The sequence below is a fragment of the Sminthopsis crassicaudata genome, chromosome 2, assembly GCF_048593235.1.
Source record: "Sminthopsis crassicaudata isolate SCR6 chromosome 2, ASM4859323v1, whole genome shotgun sequence".
NCBI classification, from domain to species: Eukaryota; Metazoa; Chordata; class Mammalia; order Dasyuromorphia; family Dasyuridae; genus Sminthopsis; species Sminthopsis crassicaudata.
This window is the reverse complement of record NC_133618.1, coordinates 543,250,628-543,273,918: the sequence shown is the minus strand read 5'-3', so window position 1 is coordinate 543,273,918 and position 23,291 is coordinate 543,250,628. Positions and strand designations below refer to the sequence as shown.

The window sequence follows — 23,291 nt, the reverse complement described above, 5'->3', positions numbered from 1 at the left end:
ACCTTAACTGTAAAGATATTTTCCCAGTTTATTGCTTCTCTTCTAATCTTGTAATGTTCTGATCGTCTCTCAGTTGTAATCCTTCTCTGGGAGGAGGTTTCTTTTCTGTATAATCTTTTCCTCTATGAGCAGGTTTCTTGGGAGGCTTCTGGAGCCTCCAGCCAACCTCTTCTTCTTCCTGAATCCTGGCTCTGAATCTACTCCAGCTCTTGTCCTTCCCCAGTCCAGACTGTTCTCCAGGCTCAATGTTGCCTCTTTTTATCCTCCCAGAGAATGGGCGTGGGATAATGCAAGGGGTTCTGGGAAGAACCACTTCAACCAATGAGCTTGCTCCTCCCAAGCACGAAAGCTCTTCCCTAAGAATTCACAAGTCAAACTACCAGGAAAGGCCGGAACTAGAAAATTGTCAAGTACCGACTTAGCACTTAGTAAAAACCCAATATCTCATTATCTCATTAGCACTTAGTAAGATCCTAACATAATCTTGTATGCATTAGTTTTGTTTATACAAAAGCTTTTTTAACTTGATATAATCAAAATCTTCTATTTTGTAATAAAAATTATCTCTAATTCTTCTTTGGTCACAAATTCCTTCCTCCTCCACAGGTTTGAGAGGTAAATTATCCTGTGTTCTAATTTATTTACAATCTCATTCTTTATGCCTAGATCATGAACCCATTTTGATCTTATCTTGGTGTACAGTGTTAAGTGAGGGTCAATGTCTAGTTTCTGCCATATTGGTTTCCAATTTTCCAAGCAGTTTTTGTCAAATAGTGTATTCTTATCTCAAAAGTTGGGGTCTTTGGATTTGTCAAATCAAATTATCACTCTTTGCAGACGTTATAATGGTATACTTAGAGAACCCCAGAGATTCTACTAAAAAGCTATTAGAAATAATCCAGAACTTAGCAAAGTTGCAGGATACAAAATAAATCCACATAAATCATCAGCATTTTTATACATCACTAACAAAAGCCAACAGCAAGAGATACAAAGAGAAATTCCATTTAAAATAACTGTTGATTGTATAAAATATTTGGAAATCTATCTGCCAAGGGAAAGTCAGGAACTATATGAGCAAAACTACAAAACATTTTCCACACAAATAAAGTTATATCTAAACAATTGGAAAAATATTAAGTGCTCTTGGATAAGTTGATCAAATATAATAAAGATGACAATACTACCTAATCTACTTATTTAGTACTATACCAATCAGACTCCCAAGAAACTATTTAATGATTTAGAAAAAATAACCACAAAATTCATCTGCAAGAACAAAAGGTCAAGAATTTCAAGGGAACTTATGAAAAAAAAAAATCAAATGAAGGTGGCCAAGTTGTACCTGATCTAAAACTATATTATAAAGCATCAGTCTCCAAAACCATTTGGTATTGGCTAAGAAATAGACTAGTTGATTGGTGGAATAGGGTAGATTCACAGGACAAAAGAGTCAATAACTATAGCAACCTAGTGTTTGACAAACTCAATGAGTTTTATTTTTAACATAATGAGTGACTATTTTTCTGTTTTCACTTAATCCACTTCAACCTGTCATTATCAAAATTTAGCCATTTCTAAAAGCTGTTTCCCTTAGGAATCATTCAATTTTCCAATTACAACCATCAACTTCTGTGAAGAATATATGCTTAGTGCTGATCTCTCTTCTTAGTTCCAGACCATTTCAAATAACCTACAAGACTTCTTTGCCAGAATGTACCATTGGCACCTAAAATTTAGTATCTAAAATCATACCTATCATCTTTCTTTAAAAAAAAAAGTCAAAAAACCATTTTTACATGTCTTGTCTTCCTTATTTTTGTTAAAAAGTAACATCATGATTCTCCTAATACTCAATTTGAAATCTCTATTTCTACCATACCTCATATCTAGTCAGTTGCCAAATTTTCTTAATTACATCTTCCCCAGTAAACATCACATTGACATAGGGCCAGTTAGTGGAGGAAGCAGATACATACATATTTGATATAATTTAAGAAATTCTAGGAAAGCCTACATTTGCCCAAAAATATCCTTCCCACCCACTTGCCACACTGCTAGAGTTTTTCCTTATGAATTTGCTAGCTTTCTATTCCAAAACAATGGGAAAAAATCACAGATGGCATGTTTTTTTTTTTTTTTTAAATATCATCAGTTTCAGATGTCTGCTTTCTCAACTCTGAAAATCTTATATACATGCTCTATATATGTATTATAATTGACTGCAAAAGGGTAAGCACTTTCCTAAATATGAAAGAAGTCTTGCTATTATAGCTTTTAGTAGTTAATTTTTTTTCTCCCCCCACAACCAGGCTATAAATGTCAGGATGTTGTCTGGTCATTGGTGCAAAAGAAGTAGCTAGAATGTCATCCATGGGATTTTGAGACAAAGAGTGGGATAGATATCATGTGTCTAAAGGGTTAGTGTGTTCAGAATGATTAATCATGTGAATCAAACAAAGAATTGAATGTGGAAGAGAGATGTGACAGTGTGGAAGCTGAGAGAGTATGAGTCAGTGTATGTGTGTGTGTGTGTGTGTGTGTGTGTGTGTATGTGTATGTGTGTGCTATCTAAGTATAGATCTCAGAGAAGGCACTCATACTTAAGATGAATTTTCATTTGTGCAAATGTGATGAAATTAAGGATCAGGGCCCAGGAATGGGTACCCTTAAACTGTGTGCCAAACCAGTGAGACTAAATTCATACTTGGTTCAGGAGTCATACTCAAGGAGTAATTCCAATTCTGAGAACAGTGATAAAACCCTAACAAAACCCTGTATCTCAGTGACACAGATTTGAGTCTCTCATAGGGTCTGGAGGGGGAAAGAGTGTAATCCCAGCAAATATAAACAGTTCTAGAGCTAGGAGAGTGAGAGCAGTGTATGTATGAGTGTGTTTGAGATATATCCAGTGTTTACCCTTGATGTATACATAAGAGAGAGAGAAAAAATGCAGACTCTTACAAACACTTTTCTACAACAGATCACAACATCTTTATGGTCACATAACTGTCTGATGGGTGTAAATAACATGAGACCCTTGTCAATTTTTGTTCTATAGAACAAAATTCATGAAAGATATCTCAGTCAACTCTGGTACCAATGACCAGAAAACATCCTGATGATTCCTTTGTAGCCTGATAGAGGGTGAAGGAAGAAGTTAATAATTAAGAGCAGCAACAAGTCTTCTTTGGGGAAGATTGTTCCCTTTTTCAGTTAATTATAAGACAAACATCCAAGTCATATATTTGCTCAGAAAGCTTTTACAGAGATAAGAAAGCAGATATCTAGGTCACTGGTTGTTAATAACATTTTGGGGTAAATATGCCATTTTCCATTTTCAATGACTTTCAAAATAACCAAAATAAAACAAAACAATATCTTCATTACAGAAGTTAAATTATGTAAATTTGATAAATAAAATTACAAAGATAACTTTTATTAGTCACTAAGAACCTCCAACACAACAACATCTTTGTTTGTTAAAAATGAAATAGATAATGTACATTGCATTGTCCAAATAAAAGGATATTCTATTAATGATGGAGTTCTCTAAATATTCCTGTTCAAAGATAATATAGCAATAATTGCATCAAACCCTGGAATATAACGTTTTCAATGAATTCCTCACTTATTATAAATAAATCAGTTTAAGGAAAAACTTAATGGGGGGGGGGAACCAAATGGATGACAACCATATATTGTCTAGAATATAACTAGCAAACAAATAGTTCATTGAATTGGCCTATCAGTAAAAATGTTAATATATTGGACCCACATTTAATACCACATACTAAGATAAGATCAAAATGGGTCCAAGATTTAGGCATAAAGGACGAAATCATAAATAAATTGGAGAAACATGGGATGGTTTACCTCTCAGACCTGTGGAGGAGGAAGGAGTTTGTGTCCAAGGGAGAACTAGAGACCATTATTGATCACAAAATAGAAAATTTTGATTACACCAAATTAAAAAGTTTCTGCACAAACAAAACTAATGCAAACAAGATTAGAAGGGAAGTAACAAATTGGGAAAACATTTTTACAGTTAAAGGTTCTGATAAAGGCCTCATCTCCAAAATATACAGAGAATTGACTTTAATTTATAAGAAATCAAGCCATTCTCCAATTGATAAATGGTCAAAGGATATGAACAGACAATTTTCAGATGAAGAAATTAAAACTATTTCCACTCATATGAAAGAGTGTTCCAAATCACTATTGATCAGAGAAATGCAAATTAAGACAACTCTTGAGATACCACTACACACCTGTCAGATTGGCTAGGATGACAGGAAAAGATAATGATGAATGTTGGAGGGGGTGTGGGAAAACTGGGACACTGATGCATTGTTGGTGGAGTTGTGAAAGAATCCAACCATTCTGGAGAGCAATCTGGAATTATGCCCAAAAAGTTATCAAAATGTACATACCCTTTGACCCAGCAGTGCTACTACTGGGCTTATATCCCAAGGAAATACTAAAGAAGGGAAAGGGATCTGTATATGCCAAAATGTTTGTGGCAGCCCTTTTCATAGTGGCTAGAAATTGGAAAATGAATGGATGTCCATCAATTGGAGAATGGTTGGGTAAATTATGGTATATGAATGTTATGGAATATTATTGTTCTGTAAGAAATGACCAACAGGAGGAATACAGAGAGGTTTGGAGAGACATCAACTAATGTTGAGTGAAACAAGCAGAACTAGGGGATCATTATATACTTCAACAATGATACTGTATGAGGATGTATTCTGATGGAAGTGGATATCTTCAACATAGAGAAGAGCTAATCCAATTCCAATTGATCAATGATGGACAGAATCAGCTACATCCAGAAAAGGAACACTGGAAAATGAGTGTAACCTGTGAGCATTGTATTTTTTTTGTTTTGTTTTGTTTTGTTTTGTTTCTCTTCCCAGATTATTTTTACCTTGCGAATATAATCCTTCCTTTGAAACAACAACAACAAAATTCGGTTCTGCACATATATATTGTACCTAGGACATACTATAAGGTATTTAATATGTATGGGAATGCCTGCCATCTAGAGGAGGGGGTGGAGGAAAGGAGGGGAAAAATTCGGAACAGAAGGGAGTACAAGGGATAATGTTGTAAAAAAAAAAAAATTACCTATGCATATGTACTGTCAAAGAAAATGTTATAATTATAAAAATTAATAAAAAGCAAAATAAAAAAATGTTAATATATTTCAGACAGGTACAGCAGATGGATAAAAATCTGGGCCAAAAATTCAATAGGAAGAAGATACTGGGTTTTTATCAAATTTTTGAAATATTGGTGTTAAAGAGAGGAAATCATGACTGTGAGCAATTTAGGATATTTGAAAGTATAATACAACTGATCTAAGTAAAAAGTTCTCTTTTAATGAAAATTCCCAGGGAATTAGTTGGTACCTGTTTTTCAGCTCCTGGTTCTTTTAGATTATCTAATGGTCAGAGACAGTTGGGTGTGCAGAGACAGAACTTTATTCTCTATAGAATTTTCCTCACGATTTCAATATAGAATATGTAAAACCAAGAATCGTGTAGGATCTGGTTCAAATCCCAGCTCTGACCATGGTTGTATGCTATCATTATATGACCATGGTTATTATTCATTTACCTCCCTGGACAAAATAAGGGGAATGTGCTAAATAACCTTTAAAGTTTCTTCCTAATCCAGAATCCTCTGGTCCTACGAATGAATGAGATAAATGATGACTATAAAGATGACAGCCACGGAAAAAGGAGAAAAGGATCCAATGAATGGGGGAGGCGGGAGGAGAAGGGGAGAAACAACTAGAAAAATGAATGGCAGTGAGGATGATGAATGGGGAAACGGAGAGAAGGAAAGTGGAGAGAAAATGGTAATGAGGAAGAATGAAAGGGGGGGAGAGGAAAAGTATAGAAAAGACTGAGGAATGATGAATGGGGAAAAGAAAAGAGTAAGTGGAGAAGAGGATGGCACTTAGAATGGTAGAATGAAGAATATGAGGGAAAGGAGGAGAGGAGAACTAGAGAATGTGAGGGTAAATTGGGAGGAGACAGGAAGAGAAAACAATGGTGCTGAAAGAAGAGAGAGAGAAACAGAGGGAGAGGGGAGAGAAGCGGAGGGGGAGAAAGGACAGGTAGAAGACAGGGGGAGATACTCTGAAGGAGAAAGGGGAAGAAAGGGAGGAGGGAAAGGGACAGACAAAAGGAAAGTGAGGAAGGAGAGAGACACAAGACAGAGAGAGACAGAGAGATGAGCGGGACAGAGACTGAGAGATAAGAGAGGGACAGAGACTGAGTCAGGGGAAGTATTAGAGACAGAGGGACAAAGACGGAGAAACACAAATGAACAACTGGATAGGAAGTGGCTACGGAGAAGAAAAAGGAAGAAAAACGGAATTAGGAAGAGAGGACACCAGGAAGAAGAGCCAGAGTCAGGGTTCGATGCATTCGGCGCTCGCACGCCCGGCTGTCAGTTACTCCGGGCTGGGCACGAGCTCGGGCACGCGCGGCCTCCCCCCCTTCCTCTCTCGCGGGCACACGCCGCCGGCAGTCGGGGAAGTCGGGCCTGAGCTGCGACCATGTACCGGTTCCTGGGCGCCGTGACGCGGCGAGCGCTGCCCCCCGAGGGCTGGGGCGGGCCACGGCGCCGGTACCACCCGCGGTCCAAGGGGGCTCTGGGGCCCGGCTGGGTCGGCGGGCTGGGACTGGGCTTGGGCCTGGCGCTCGGGGCGAAGCTGGCGAGCGGACTGAGCGGCGCGAGTCCTGCGCCGAGTCCCGGGGCGCCGGGGCCAGAGGAGTCGCTTCAGGTGGAGCCGCTGAGCCCGATCCCGGCGCTGCTCCCCCGGCAGCAGTCCGCGCCGCCGCCGCCTCCCGAGCGCTTCGCCAGAGCTATCGAGAGCAGTCGGGACTTGCTGCACCGGATCAAGGTTCGAGCTGGGGCGGACCTCCCGGGGAGGGGAGCGAAGGGACCTTTAGCCCCGAAACTGTCCCCCGGAACAGGGCCCTTGCAACTCCCCTCCCCACTTAAAAACGCCAGCACGACTCGAAATGACTTTGGAGCCTATTTAGTGCAGCTCCGTTCTTTTACAAATGGGGAAACTGAGGCTGGGAGGGCGAAGTGACTTCCCGGAGGTTCCCCAACGGAGAAGGAAGTGTCGGCGCCGGCGACTATTTCTCCGTCCGGTTTTCACGCCCCGACTTGTCTGCCTGGGCGAGCAGAGAGGGCGTGTTGTGTGGGAGCTGCCCTGCTTCGCGGAGTGTGTGACTCCTTTCTGTGGCAGCCTCCGCAGCATCCTCCTCCGAGCCTGCGAAAGCCCCTCTGCTCGTGTCCCAACGGAGCCCAGGCCAGCGAGCTCTGCGCCTAAGCGCAAATGCCCTCCGGAGCGCACCTGCCAGCTCCCGGCCTAGTAGTCCATAAACAAAAGTTAGTGTTTGCAGCCCACTGTCACAAGCTTGGAAGGCACTTGTGAAAACTTGTAATCCAGCCCATGCATACAAACCCAAACCTAAATCTCTGCAAGATACCCCACAAGTGGCGATCCGCCTCGACATCCTTCCTTCCGGCATTTATCTTACTTATTTTTTGCCCCACATCCCTACTTGTAGAGGAGTATTTTAGAATTTGATTTACCCGCAATTAGTGTCAGATTTAGCAGGGACCACTCTCGGGTGAGCTCCCGATCCAAACTTTGGATAATGTACCTAGTGATCAAACTGTTGATTGAGTTGTCTACTTGTCTATCTGTCTGTCTGTCTGTTTGTTTTTTTTCCCCTCCACAAACAGGATGAGGTGGGAGCACCAGGCATAGTAGTTGGAGTTTCTGTAGATGGAAAAGAAGTCTGGTCAGAAGGTGGGCTTAGGAAAATACTAAATCAATTTTTTTCTCAAATATCAGTTTTGCTTGAAATACTGTTACTTTAAATAAATCAGTGTGAAAACACATAATTATTCATCTTTTAAGAAAATGAAAAATTATCATTATGGATCCATCATGGAAAGCAGAATTGACTTTCTAATGTAATACAAAATTGGGTTTTTTAGTAAGCTGTCAAATTTAAAATGTAATAGTCAAAGACAAAAAAGGTTTGAGAGTAACATTTTTTAATCCAAGCTTTGCTATTAGGACGGGATAATCTGTGTTACTACTTTATTTATACTTTAAGTTTAAACTTTATTACTTTATTTTCTAGACAATCTTGAATGGTATATTGAATTTGTTGGGAATGAATGTTTTTAATATGAGTACCTTTAGAACATTATGTTGCTGCCCACCAAGCAGAAATGAAAACTAATTACAAAATAGCAAAGAACTGGAAATATTTGGAATGCAGCAATATAAATTGCATACCACATAATCTCTTTACAAGTACTTTCATAACTATTCATTTCTCCCTTGACACTTAATTGACGCTTTCAAGTTTTGACTAGCCTTTAAGAGTCTTTTTTTTCCCTAGAAGTTCTTGATTGGCATCTAGCAGTAACTGTCAGTATACTTGTGTTGAAGTTTGGGTTGTGATGTCCATTATCAGAACCATCGCACATGTAAGAAAAAATAGAAAATAAATACAAACAAATTCAGGTTGCTTAAATATACCCACAGTTTTATGTGTCTGTTAAAGGTGAAAATGGAACCTCTGACTTGAATATTTATTTAATAAAACATTTATTGAATAATTTCTAGTTAAATATGTTTATCCATAAAATATATATCCTGAGCAGTTGGTTATATAGACCACAAGTAGTAGAGATTTTGAGTTAAAATGAATGGGAGAAGTCCTGGGCAAATCCCTTAACTCCAAAAAAAGAGGAAAAGGGAAGAAAATGGGAGAATGGAATTTAATGAGAAAAGAAAAATCATCCTCCATCTGTTAAACTTTTTTGATAATATTTCACTTATAAGTATTTACTTGACATACATAGTAATTTTTACTTGTATTTTATTTTTTTTACTTTGTAACTGTAAATATTGTTATTTGCATCCTCAGCAAAATATTGTGAGAATTTAATGTTTGTAATAGTCACAGTATTGAACAGTATTGAGCAATTTCTTTTAAAACGTAAGATAACCAACTTTTAAAAGATAAGGACATTTTCATATAAACCACCTTAAAATAATATCATGTTTAATTACTCAGCATTAAATAAAAGAAGTTATATTGATAAAATGGAGGAGTGAATTGTAGCTAGGTTTTTGGTTTGAGTCAGCTTTTATTATTCAGTTTGATGTTAATATAAGGAAATTTTGAATCCTTTTTCTTGGTAGATGTGTAAGAGCTAACATAAGCAATTGAACATTTCCTGCAAATATATTTTGTGCCATATGCTAAATATATTTTAATTTTTCTATAAAAACTAAGTCAAACTTGGCTACTAAACCTACATAAGGATCCCTAAGGCTACATATTAACTTACAAACCACATATTAACATTATGTTGTATTACATTTTTATTTTGTTAAATATTTCTCAATGACATTTTAATCTGGCAGTGCTCACAAGAGAGAGTGTTTGACACTTCTAAAATATACTAAAGATTTTTTTGTATTAATATTTTTTTTTTCCTGTTAAAGGTTTGGGTTATGCTGATGTAGAGAACAGAGTTCCATGTAAACCAGAAACGGTGATGAGAATCGCTAGCATCAGCAAAAGTCTTACCATGGTGGCTATTGCTAAATTATGGGAAGAGGGCAGATTGGATCTTGACATTCCAGTACAGAAATATGTTCCTGAATTTCCAGAAAAAGAATATGAAGGTGAAAAGGTAGTTGAATTCACATTTCATCATAGTCTTATCATATTGTTTATTTTGTATTGTACCTGGGTGTACAGAATATTATATAGCTTATCTTTTCTTCTTTTACATTAAAACTAATGGCAAGGAAAACTATTATTTTTACTGTGGTTCAGAATTAAGAAATATCATTGTTACATTATGCTTTCTTTGTTTTTGAAGTGACCTTTCTAGTTTAACATGATTTCTGCTTTGTAAATTAATGTACTTTTTGAATTTACATGTTTTAAAAATTAGGTTTCTGTCACTACAAGATTATTGATTTCTCATTTAAGTGGAATTCGCCACTATGAAAAAGATATGAAAAAAGTGAAAGAGGAGAAGGCTTATAAAGCTTTGAAGAAGATGAAAGAAACAATGGAATTCAATCAAGAGAAAGACTGGAAAGAAATTGGAGGCAAAAATAATGAAAAGGGTGACTTTACCAAAGCTAAGATGGAGCAGGATAGTGAAACCAAATGCCGAAATCCAAAACTTGGCAAGAAAAAGAATGATTTTGAACAAGATGAATTATATTTGAAAGAAAAGTTTGAAAATTCAATTGAATCTCTAAGGCTATTTAAAAATGATCCTTTGTTTTTTAAACCAGGTGAGTATTGATTCTGTTTCTTAATAAAGTAGTCATTATTTCTACTAAATAAATTCAGGATATCCTATATGATACTATCTTCCATGCATTAGATAGAAGTCAAAAGTGTATGTGTCCTGTAGCAACTGTAACTTCATGCCTATTCAATAGCAGAGCCCCTCAAAGAACATTTTGTAGCACAATCATTTGAAGTTAGTCCCATTTAAGAATATTATATATGTGCATTTCCTTAGTGATGTGATTTACTGTCTTTCTTGTGTAGAAATTTGTTAAATAATAGTTTTCAAAGTATAATAATTCAGTATTATAGGTAATTATTTCTCTGCATGACAGCTTTTTAAGAAAAATCCCTTTATTAATACTAATTTCTGTAAATCAAATTATATGTTCTTTTTGATAAAATATATAATTATATAAAATTCTAACATGTCTTTGATAATTTCATTTTTATTTTTCAGTATGATGACTATGAATTCCATTAGATTGTTGAGTGTTTTATGAATATGTTAACCTCAAAAATTGTTATTGCTCCACGTACCAGGTATCTAAAAGAAATCAGCTAATGACGTAACCAAGTAGTGGAGCTACTTGCAAAAGTACTGCAGGCAGATGCTTATATTTTCATATCCTTGTATTTACCTTTATTTGATTCTCATAATCACCTTGTGAACTACTTCACAAGAGACAAAGAGAAAGAGAAGTAGTATTGAGTGGAACTGTACAGATTTTTTAGGGCTGTTAAGTTTTGAAAGCCAATTTGCAAAACCAATAAAATATGTCCATGACTATTTTTAAAATGTCAGAATAAGATGTTCTGGTTTCAAAAATAGGCTGGTATTTTTCAGTAGATTTTTTTGGAGTCCTTTTTGTCAAAACAATGGTAATATATTTTAAAATAATGAGGGCTTTTTTCTTGTACTCATGCCTCAAGGTAGTCAGTTTTTGTACTCAACTTTTGGATATAGTCTGCTAGCAGCTGTTGTAGAAAGAGCCTCAGGACAGAAGTATTTGGACTACATGCAGAAAATATTCCATGACTTGGATATGGTAACAACTGTACAAGAAGAAAATGAACCAATGATTTACAATAGAGCAAGGTAAATGAAAAATTTCCTGTTTGTATTGTATGGTTTTCTGGTGTCTTAAAATGTTTATGTAATTTATGGATTTAGTCATAATCTCCAGGAGAACATTTCCATATTTTCATCTTCCCATTTCCCATTCCCAAAATGAAGTAAATAAGATTGGTGTATAAGGTATTAAAGAAAGATTTTTTTTTGAGGTTTAAAATTTTATAAATTTAGAATGTATTATTCCTCATTTAAATAAGCTAACCGAATTGAAATAATCTGAAGATTTTTTTTTGCATTAAGAAAATTATAGGTGAATTGCCAAACAGTGACTTGTTAGTGTAAAATCTTCACATTCAATTTGGTATGTTAACTTATTTTTTATGCTTAAGAAATGTCTATCATTCATTTATATTGTTAAAATAATTTGATTCAGTTGCCATGAAAAATGTTTTGTCAAATTCTTAGTCTTCATTTAGACACTATACACACATAAACACACACACACACACACACACACACACACACACACTCACACACACACATGTTCATATATTTCCATGGGTCATAATTTTAATAATGATTTAAATGAACAGTTTTCAAATGTCAAATATCTGGAAGTTATAAAACTTGCAAAAGTTCAATTGAAAGGAATTACAGGCAGCACTATGAGGGTGAATTTAGTCCTTAAAGATCATTTGTGAGGGTTGGTACATATATGACATACATCACACATAGAAATACTTATTTTGCTGCCTTTTTAAGTTGCTGCATTTATTTTCTAAATTGGAAGACTCATAGCGAAAACCTTTAGAGTAATTAGGAAAAGTGAATTTTGTTATTTATAGGAGGATACAACAAATACATTTTGCATAATTGAAATAATTAGAATTGTCTTAATTTAAAGGTTGTTTATAGAACTAGTGCTTGTTAATTTTTAGCTTGCTGTAGTTCATAATAATAATAATAAAAAAGGATAGTGTGCAAAGAACACTGAACTGGGAATCAAGAAAACAGAGATTGGATTCTAATGCCAGTTCCATTAGTCACTAATTTCATTAGGAATCTTAGGCCAAGGAATACAAAGCAATTAAATATAAGGTAATTTGGGAAGGAGGGTATTAAAAGTTGGAATTGTGAAAGGCCTTCATGTAGAAAGTGTCACTTGAGTCAAATTCTGAAGAAGAGGGATTCTTTGAAATCTGGACATGTTGAGCATTCTGGACATGTAGAGCAGCCTGGAAATGAAAGGTAGATAGAGTGTGAGATATAAAATAACCATCAGTTGATTTGGGGATGAGGCCTAAAATGTATACTGAGGTTCAAAATCAGTTTGAGGCCAGGTTGAATACCATAATTTGACTATTCATAGTTAAAATTATAAAATTTGCCAATTAAACAAACATTTCAATTAACTTATGACTTTTATTATTGACTGATTTTTCTTCTACCTTTTAGAATGAAAGAATACAATTCAAATTAGTCTTTTTTTATTATTATTATTTATTAGTTGACTTAATTTTTTAGAGGCCTACAGGGAAAGAATCTTGAAACTAATACCTGAGATGAGGTTTCATTCATCCATTTTCTATGTACTTAAAGATTGGTTATATATTTAACAAGTCAAACACAAGATAAAAACTTATTTTTTTCAAAAAGTATCCCAATAATAGCTATTGTGCAAAAGGATTTTAAGAAACATGCTTTTAATTTCTTCCAAAAATAATGGGTCACCAAAATTTTAAAATATTTTTTCCCATTCCCACTGAAACCTGATGACTTTATGGTGATATCTAATAGATTTGTTTTTGTTAAATGTATAAAATCTAATTTTTTTTAAACCATCAGATTTTATTTAAGGGTTTAAAGTATACATAGCCATGCAGCCTAGAACTTGAAAACATTTTCTTGGCTCTTAAAAAATTAGATTGGAAATGAAGAAAATAATTTTAATAAAATGGCTCATATCCTTTATATCTGTTGAACAACTTTCTTTTTTTTTTTTTAATAATATCTTTTTGTTTTCAAAATACACGCAAAGATAATTTTCAACATTCACTGTTGGCAAAACTTTGTGTTCCAAATTTTTTCCTCTCTCTTCCCCTTCCTCCTCTAGACAGCAAATAATCCAATATAGGTTTGATGTGTGCAATTTTTCTAAACACATTTCCACATTTATTATGCTACACAAGAAAAAAATCAGATAAAAAAGGAAAAAAATGAGAAAGAGACAAAAAAGCAAACAACAACAAAGGTAAAAATACTATATTATTATCCACATTCAGTTCCCATAGTCCTCTTTCTGGATGCAGAAGGCATATTCCATCATAAGAATATTGGAATTAGCCTGAATTAACTCATTGTTGAAAAGTTCCAAGTTTCTCACAGTTGCTCATCATATAATTTTCTTCTTGCTGTGTACAGTGTTCTCTTGGTTCTACTCACTTCACTTAATATCAATTCATGTACGTTTTTCCAGCCTTTCTGAAATCATCCGGCTGATTGTTTCTTACAGAACAATAATATTCCCTTATATTTATATACCATAACTTATTCAGCCATTCCTCAACTGTTGGGCATCCATTCAGTTTCCAGTTTCTTGCCATTACAAAAAGGGTTGCTGCAAACATTTTTGCACATGTAGGTCCTTTTAACCCCTTTTTATGATCTATTAATGTCTTTATGAGACACTAAGCAGCTTACTTTCATACATGCAGTATTGCTAAGAAAATATTAGGAAAAGTTGACAAAATTTTTCATGAGCAAATAAAAATTGAGGCCAAGCTTTTTTTTTTTTAATAATCTGACATTGAAGCTATGCGACCCTGAGCAAGTCACTTGACCCCATTTGCCTCAGCAAAACAAAAACAAAAAAAATCTGACATTTGAGTTCTGTAGATATTGCAAAATTATAATGAACAAATTTGGTCCTCAATGAAATATAAAAAGAAACTTCATTTTTGCAGAGATCTTTAATGTATGGAACATTGTGTGTAACATCAAATTTTATTTTTTGATATGTTGATTAGGGTTTTACTGAGTTTTTTCTTTTCCCTTTTTAAAAAAATAAATTTTTATTAATATCTTTTCTTTTTACATGGTTTATATTTCTCCTGGTATCTTCCTTTCCCTTCCCAGAAAGCCATCCCAAATAAAAGAGTATTTTTTAAAAAGAAATTAAAAATTGGAAGAAAGGGGAAGAGAATGAAAAAAAAATTTATTAAAAAGTTTTCCTTTCTTTAAAAAAAAAAAAAAAAGTATAAAGGATAGCTGTTGAAGAGGAGGAAGGGATACCGAGGAATTAAAGGCAATATACAAACAAAAAGGGTTTTTTTTGGTTGTTGTGGACAAAAAAGTGGATGTTACAGATATCTTTATCTTCCCTCCAAACCTACCACCTTTTAAAAGTTTCCTGTTTACATTAAAGATACCACTATTCTTCAAGCCACCCAAATTTGTAATCGTGGCACTAGTTTGGGCTTGTCACTCTCACTCCACAAATCCAGTCATTTGCCAAATCTTGTCTTTTCGACCCTCCAAATATCACCTTGTCTATGTAATAATTACTACTAAATCCCTATCATCTCTCAACCTAGACTGTTTCAGTAGCCTCCTAATTTGGTCTTCTGGACTTTCTACACATTGCTGCCAAAGTGTTTTTTCTTAGATCTAGATGTGACCTTATCACTCCTTCCTGAGTAAACGTCAGTGCTCCCCATTGTCTCAAGGATAAAATCTAAGCTTTTCTGTTTATCTTTTAAGCCCTTCACTACCTAGCCCCAACCCATATTTTATTCTTCTTCAGATTTACTCCCCCTCCCACATCCAGCCAAACTGTTTTCCTTACACACAACATTCCATCTCATATCCCTCAAGCCTTGAATATACTCCCTCCCTAGCTAAAGTTCTCAGAATTTTTATGTTCCTTTAAAACATGGCTCAAGAGGCAACTAGATGGTATGGTGGATTTAGCACTGACCCTACAGTCAGAAAGACCTGAGTTCAAATGTGACTCTAGACACTGAATACGCCACTTAACCCCAACTGCCTCGAAGGAAGGAGGGAGGGAAGGAAGGAAGGAAGGAAAGGGAAGGAAGGAGGGAAGGAAGGAAGGAAGAAAAGGGAAGGAAGGAGGGAAGGAAGGAAGGAAGGAAGGAAGGAAGGAAGGAAGGAAGGAAGGAAGGAAGGAAGGAAGGAAGGAAGGAAGGAAGGAAGGAAGGAAGGAAGGAAGGAAGGAAGGAAGGAAGGAAGGAAGGAAGGAAGGAAGGAAGGAAGGAAGGAAGGAAGGAAGGAAGGAAGGAAGGAAGGAAGGAAGGAAGGAAGGAAGGAAGGAAGGAAGGAAGGAAGGAAGGAAGGAAGGAAGGAAGGAAGGAAGGAAGGAAGGAAGGAAGGAAGGAAGGAAGGAAGGAAGGAAGGAAGGAAGGAAGGGAGACCTGTACTCACTGCAGAATATTTTTTAAAATAAATAAAATTAAAAACAAAAACAATTGATGGCTCAAGAACCATCTTCTTCATGAAGACAGTTCCATTTCTTCCCCTTTCCCTCCCTAGTGCCTTCTTTCTGGAACTATTTTACATTTTTAACTATTTTGTATTTATTTTCTTTATATTCTATATATACTGATATCTGCAGCTATATCCTTTGTTAGAATATAATCAGCTCCTAGAAGGTAGACATTGTTTCATTATTTATGTTTATATTCCGAGGACTTAGCATAATGCCTGATACCTGACAGCATTTAATAAATGCTTGTTAATGAATATTTAATATTTAGTACTATATATAAGAGCAAAAGGTCTATTTGTAACCATTGAATTTAATTTCTTTAATCTAGGAGAGAAAAAAAGCTATATTGTTAGAACTTGGTTACTTGCAAGAACAATTTGAATTTGTTGTTGATGAGTCTCAAGTACATAATTATAGAAATAAGGAATATAGTATTGTCTTAACCTGCTTTTAAACATTTTCTACTCTGTGCCAAAATTTTTCTGTTTTTTTGTTAAAGATATTATCAGTCCTCTACTTTTTTCCTCCCAGATTTTTAATTTATAATATGTAATTTTCTTAGGGAGAAGTAATTAATTTTAGGCTACTTAGAGTAATGCTTTTAAAATAGGGTGGTACTCTGAGAGAAAGAAATGTTAGTTAAATGAATTTTCTCATATAATTCAGCCTGGTTTTGCTTTTTTATCTGACCTCAGATATATCTAGAGAAAATTTTTAATTTCTTTTTTGGCCCCCTAAAGTCTAATAATAACTCTTTTTTGATAATCATGAGAGAAAAATTGACCTTAGAAGTCCCTGTTTATTAATTTTAAAGAGATTAAAGTTATCTGAAGCTATTTTCAATATTTTATAACCAAAATCTTTGTTTAAAATGTATGCTTTAATATTTTACAAAAAAAAGACATTGCAAGAAAATTATCTTTTTTCTCTCTAGAGCCTCACATCTTGGACATTTAATAAATTGTGTATTGGTTTAATATCTCATTGTGTATTCAGGGAACAATGAATAGTCCAGATTAGTTGACAAATAAATATACAGTAGAAGAATAAGGAAGATAAAAGGCTAGGAAAGTAGGTTGAGGCCCGATTGTGGAAGACCTTGAATGGTAAAAGCTAAAGTGTTTGGACTTGATCCAATTGATAGTGAAATAGCATAGAAAAGATTGGGGCAGGAAAATGTTATAAATAGTGGTTAAGTCCACTCTCTCTATAAGCTTTCTTTCTATTTACTATAAGTCTCAAAAGTGGCTATTTAGTCTTTGGATATTTTTAGATAGGGGGAACCCACTTTTTCCTAAGGCAGAGCTTTTGGATAGTTGTAATTTTTAGGTAAAGCTTAAATTTATTACTTCTGCTCTTTGGGACTAAGAGGAAAATTTCTCTTCCTCTACAAGACTTAAAAATACTTAAAACTATCATTTTCCCTGGCTCCCTCTACTTCCAATTTTTTTTTTTCCTTTCTTGGGAAAAACACTTAATACCTCATATGATAGTACTATCATGTCCTGGTCATAGTACTATGCCTTGATCAAACTATAGATAGCTAAAGTAGTACTTTCAGTCCAGGTTTCAGATTTTAGAAGGGGCATTGATAATTGATGTAAGTCCAGAGGAGGGCTTAGAGTTCATGTCCTATGATAATTATTTGTTGAGAAACTGGGATGTTTTGAGAAAAGAAGATTTATGGACAACATGATAGTAGTATTTGAAGGATTTTCATGTGGAAGAGAGATTAGATTCCATAAATAATAACTGAAATTTATATAGATATTTAAGATTTGTAAGTACTATATGCATATCTATGAATACATATGCCTAAATAAAATTACACTAAATTTTGGCACCTAGATTTTTTGGTTTTATCCTTTCTTAGGCTCATGGTGGTTAAGTGATTTGTCCAGAATCATACAATTAATACGTTAGTGTTAAAATTTAAGCTAGGTCTTGTCAAACTCCAAGTTCCTGCTCTTTTTATATCATTATGGCATCATTAGAGTTCTTGCTCTTATTTATGTATTCACTAAAATTTGAACAGATATATCCATGATGCTGCCAAATCTTAATGTTCCAGTTACATAAATACTTTTATAATTAATCTATCAGGGAGTCAGAGAATATATGAATTTGTGATTGGCTCTTTTTGCTTATTGTGGGATTCTTAGGCAATTATTTTGTTTACTTAAAAGGAGAAGAGAACTGGAAAATAGCAGCTGACCTATGAAAGCAATTATAAAAAAAATTCATCTGTCCCTGAAGAGTTAAAATTTAGTAGATTTTTCTCCCCACAAATAACCCTTGAGACAGTTCAGACTATGTTTTCATACATTTGGCATAATATATGTAGCAAAAGAAAAAAAATCTTCTTGGAACAAACTAAATCAAATAGGTATTTGCACACACAAAAAAGTGTGTGCATGTGTGTGTGTGTGTGTGTGTGTGTGTGTGTGTGTGTATGTTGTAGTAGTACAGCACAGAATTTGAAAAGAGCCTTCAAAAGCAATCCAGCACAGTTCCTTAATTTTCCTGGTAAAGAGATTACATAAGGATTAAGGGGCAGAGGCGAAATTTGATCCTAGGATCTTTTCACTTAGTACAAAAATACTTGTTACTTTACTTCTTACAAACATTTTATTTCTGACTTTTTTGAGAATTACTGTTGTTCACTTATTTAAGTTCTTTGCCCTTTTCCCTTTATCTGACAAGCTATAGTACTGAAGATTTTTATGAGATTTAAAGGAAAATTCTCCTTGGCAAGTTAAACTCTTTAATATATGCTATTGATTTTATGTACTTAAATTTTCTGATGTAACACAATAATATACAAAGTAATAGGAGTGACTTATATTTTTATAGACATTAAGAAACATTTTTTCCTTAATAACAGCTTCTAAACTAATTAAGTCTGAAGTGTTTGGACTTTGTGCATGTAACATATTGTTATTATTTTACAAAAATCATATTGTCTTTAGGAGTTTGCATGATACATTGTCTTTTAGGTGTTTGTTATGTTCCTTACTAATACATATTTTTTTCAAAATATATTTATTTCTATTCCCCTGATGAACCTCCACATTTCTTTTTCAAAAACCAAATTGTTTTGATGATTATAGCTTTATAGAGTAATTTAAAGTTTCTTACTATTAGCTCCCCTTTCTTCCCATTTTTTTAAATGGTTTTCTTTATATTCTTAATCTGTTTTTCTTCCAGATTAATTTTGTTATTTTTTCCTAGCTCTGCAAAATAAGTCTTTGGTAGTTTGGTATGGCACTGAATAAGTAAATTAATTTAGATAGTACTGTCATTTTGATTACATTGACTTTGCCTACCGTGCTCTTTTTACTTCCAGTGAGCAAAATCCCTTTTCTCCTTGAGGTCTTTCCAATTTCTATTTCAAAAAATTCTTTTTTGAAGCACTTCTTATGGCATAATACTACTACATTACATTCATATACCATAATTTGTTTAGCCATTCCTCAATAGGTAGGTACCCCAAAACTCGTTTTAGGCTGCTACACATACAATGTACAGTAATCAAATATTAGTTACAATTACACTTGTAGCTTGTATTTCAACACAGTATTTAAAAGCTAGTTTGCAGATTTAAACTCAATTTTGTACTCTTATCAGATTATAAACTCGTCTTATTTTTTTAATTACTTTCCGTGTCTAACTATGTTCTTTTAACATAGATGCTTAATAAATGTTTGAAAAATTAATCTCAGATGGATACTTGTTATTCTAGTTTTGTATTGTTTGGGGGATTTTCCTCCGAGTGAGAATGTTCTTAAGATTATGAAACTAATGGAAACCTAAAAATGAAATTGAACTAGGCTATTTAAAGACATTTAAACTGTTAAGATTTGTCTTTCTTGTCTGTCTTTTTTGTTCTGGTCATGTATTACATTATACATGAAACTATTTTCAGGGTAACACTCTGATTTGAAGGAGTAGCATATGTGGTATTTCATACATATATAATACAAAGAGGACTGGGTTTAAATCCTGGCTATAACATTGTGACCCTATTCAAGTTTCTTCATCTGTAAAATGAAGGTAATGCTATAAGTAGGACTTACCTTTCAACGTGATGATAAAGAAAATTTAAATCTTAAAATTAAACCTTAAGAAAATTTACATTGTAAATATGACCCATTAGTATGATATATATAACTCTTAGAATCAGTCTAAAAGCATATAATAATCTAACTTTACCAGAGCCTAGCAATATTTGATTGTATTCTATGCCTTAAAGTGACTCATGCTAGTAAGGGGAAATTAATAAAAAAAAGACGCTTTTTTAAAAAGATAGTCTTTTTAGTACCTAAGAGGTAAAAATAGTCTACTTAGTGGATTTATTTCAACATAAATTTAAATTTTAATACTTTAGGCCCAAAATACTGAATCACTTTTCTTGTTACCTGTCATAAAACCTCATAAATGACTACTTTGCTAATCCATACTTAAATTACTATTGCACACACACACACAAATTCTAAATAAACTATACGGGAAAGGAAGAATTAGAATTGAAAGTAAGAAACTTTTTAGGTAATTATAAACTTTTTATGAACCTTCTGTTCAATTACAATTGCTCTACTTTTTTACAGTTGTCCATTTATTTTTCAGTTGTGTCTAACTCCTTGTGATTCCATTTGAGGTTTTCTTGGCAAAAATACTGGAGTGGTTTGCTATTTCCTTCTCCAGCTTATTTTACAAATGGAGAAACTGAGACAAATAGAGTTAAGTGAGTTACCAGGGTCACACAAGTTAGTAAGTGTCTGAGACCAGACTTGAATTCATATAGATGAGTCTTCCTGACTCCAGGCTTGGCAGTCTGTCCACTACACCTCTTAGCTGCTAATTGTTTATAATTACAGGTGTGTGAATATATATATATATAATTAAACATATGTAGATGTATAATTATATATTACAATTAAATTTATTATTTTCTTAAAACAAGGTCCAGCTCCCCTTGCCTATCATTGTTTGTATTTAAATTATCTAATTTTGTTCTTTACATTTAGAAATTTTTTTTATTCCAACAAAATTCTGTATGAAAATCAGATTTGTTGAATTGTACTCTTTGCTTTACTATTTTTCTGACTTGTACAGCCCAGCTAGTGTTTTTCAGAACAGATGATTAGATTTTTTTACTTATATGTCTTTTTTTCCCCAGTGCTTGGCACATAATAAGTGCTTACTTTTTGTTTGTTGATTGATAGTCATGTTCTAAACTTGCTAATAATATAGATAATAGTTTGGGGGGGGGGTGGAAAAGTCACAAAGGTAATAATAAATGTAGAGATGAGGAACAAGTATTATAACTTTTTCTAAGTACCAAAGTAATGACCTATTAAATGAATCTAATGTTTGTTATATTGCTGCTATTTTGTACAAATTCTTAAATACAAGCTCACAGGTAGATATTTAGTATAATACAGTCAAAAGTAGATTACTGAATTCTTAATAGTGACTAGTAACCATTTTTATTTCATTTCACTTAGGTTTTATGTTTACAACAAAAAGGGACGTCTTGTCAACACCCCTTATGTGGACAACTCCTATAAATGGGCTGGTGGTGGATTTCTCTCTACAGTTGGTGACCTTCTTAAATTTGGGAATGCAATGCTCTATGGGTATCAAGTTGGAATGATTAAAAACTCAAATGAGAAACTTTTGCCAGGGTACCTCAAGCCAGAAACCATGGTAATGATTTGGACTCCTGTGCCAAACACAGAGATGTCTTGGGACAGAGAGGGGAAATATGCAATGGCATGGGGTGTTGTGGAAAAAAAGCAAATTTATGGTTCATGTAGGCAGCAACGACATTATGCTTCTCACACTGGAGGTGCAGTGGGTGCTAGTAGTGTCCTACTGATTCTTCCTGAAGACTTGGGGGTAGAACCTACAGATAACAGGATAACCATTCCCCCAAGGGGAGTGATTGTTACCATCATATGTAACATGCAGTCTGTTGGCCTCAATAGCACTGCCTTAAAAATTGCACTAGAATTTGATAAAGACAAATCAGACTGATTCATTAAGTACCAAATGTGGGAGATTTAAATGTCATTACACTATTAACAAAAGTATCAAAAGGCATAAGACTTTTAAGAATGAATTTGTAATAGGAAATAAATAATGCAGAGAATTATGTACCTATTAATTGTTTTAACTTTTTATAAACATATTTAGCTTTTTGTGGAATTAGTTCTTTACACTCAGGGAAGTAACTTAATGGTTTTTACTTTTTTCAAAAAGTGTTAATTCATTGAAATAAAGTATTCTAGTAAAAATGTGTTGTCTTTATTAATGAATTGTTTTTTTTTTTTTAATGTCTTAATGGGGAAGAAGCAGCTTCAGATTTAGTTTTTTTAAGGTAACAGCAAAGATAGGAAGAATGATTCATTATAATGTAGTTTTGCCTGGAAATTGTGATTTATTGATATTAGGCATTTTAATAGGGAAACTGCTTTTCTCTTTAAAAAATATAATTTTTTAGAAGTGAAGATAGACTGAAGAAATGTCAGTTCTCTATCAATAGATTTTTCTTTGGAATATGTCTGGCCCCTTTGATTTCCTAGGGGCTTAGAATATTGATTGGACTTCATATCTGCCCCATTTTCCACCTAAATGGCCCTACTTAGCAATAATCATTTCCCTGCTTTTTTGCAGGTCCTAGAAAAGCCAAGTCCCAGACCTGGTCTTCTCAATAAGAAACCTGTAAGTCAGGGATAATAAATTTACTTTATTTCTGTGAAGGGCCATTTGGATATTTATAACATCATTCACAGGCCATACAAAATTATCAATTGAAAGAACTCAAGCTGTGGGAAGTTGTTGTACCTAGCTTTTAACTCTTCTTCACCTCCAGTTGCCTAAGCAAATGATTTCCCTAGCCTTATACTCCCACAGGTGGGAAGTTCCTCACCCATACTTTAAGGAATGGCTGGCTAGGCCAGAAGCTTATAGGTGTACTTTGCTTTGTTCTTTGGGTGCCTTTAAAGGCCTGTGGACCAATGCCTTTTCTTTCTTTTTTTTTTTTTCCTCAGTGATTTATTTAGTATTTTTTTTTCTCCAATTCCATGTAAAAACAGTTTTTAATATTTAAAAAATTTTTGAGTTCCAAATTCTTTTCCACCCTCTCTACCCCTCTCTTTGAGAAGGCAAGAAATTTGACATAGGTGATAGATGTATAATCATGCAAAACATTCCCATAGGAATTATATTGTAAAAAAATATATTTAAAAAATCCCAAGGAAAATAAAGTTTTAAAAAATTTTTCCATCAGTTCTTTATCCGAGAATGGATAGCATTTTTCATAAGTTCTTAAGAG

The 23,291-nt window shown here is 34.2% G+C and overlaps 1 protein-coding gene across 1 annotated transcript; it reads left to right on the top strand.

Annotated features, from left to right (window-relative positions):
- Positions 1–6,469: 6,469 nt before the first annotated feature.
- On the top strand, positions 6,470–22,251 carry LACTB (lactamase beta). Its single transcript, XM_074294896.1, has 6 exons — positions 6,470–6,922; positions 7,780–7,846; positions 9,566–9,756; positions 10,024–10,375; positions 11,307–11,472; positions 21,460–22,251. Exons 1-6 carry the CDS (start codon positions 6,575–6,577, stop codon positions 21,989–21,991), a joined length of 1,656 nt encoding a protein of 551 aa, XP_074150997.1. The 5' UTR covers positions 6,470–6,574; the 3' UTR covers positions 21,992–22,251.
- Positions 22,252–23,291: the final 1,040 nt, after the last annotated feature.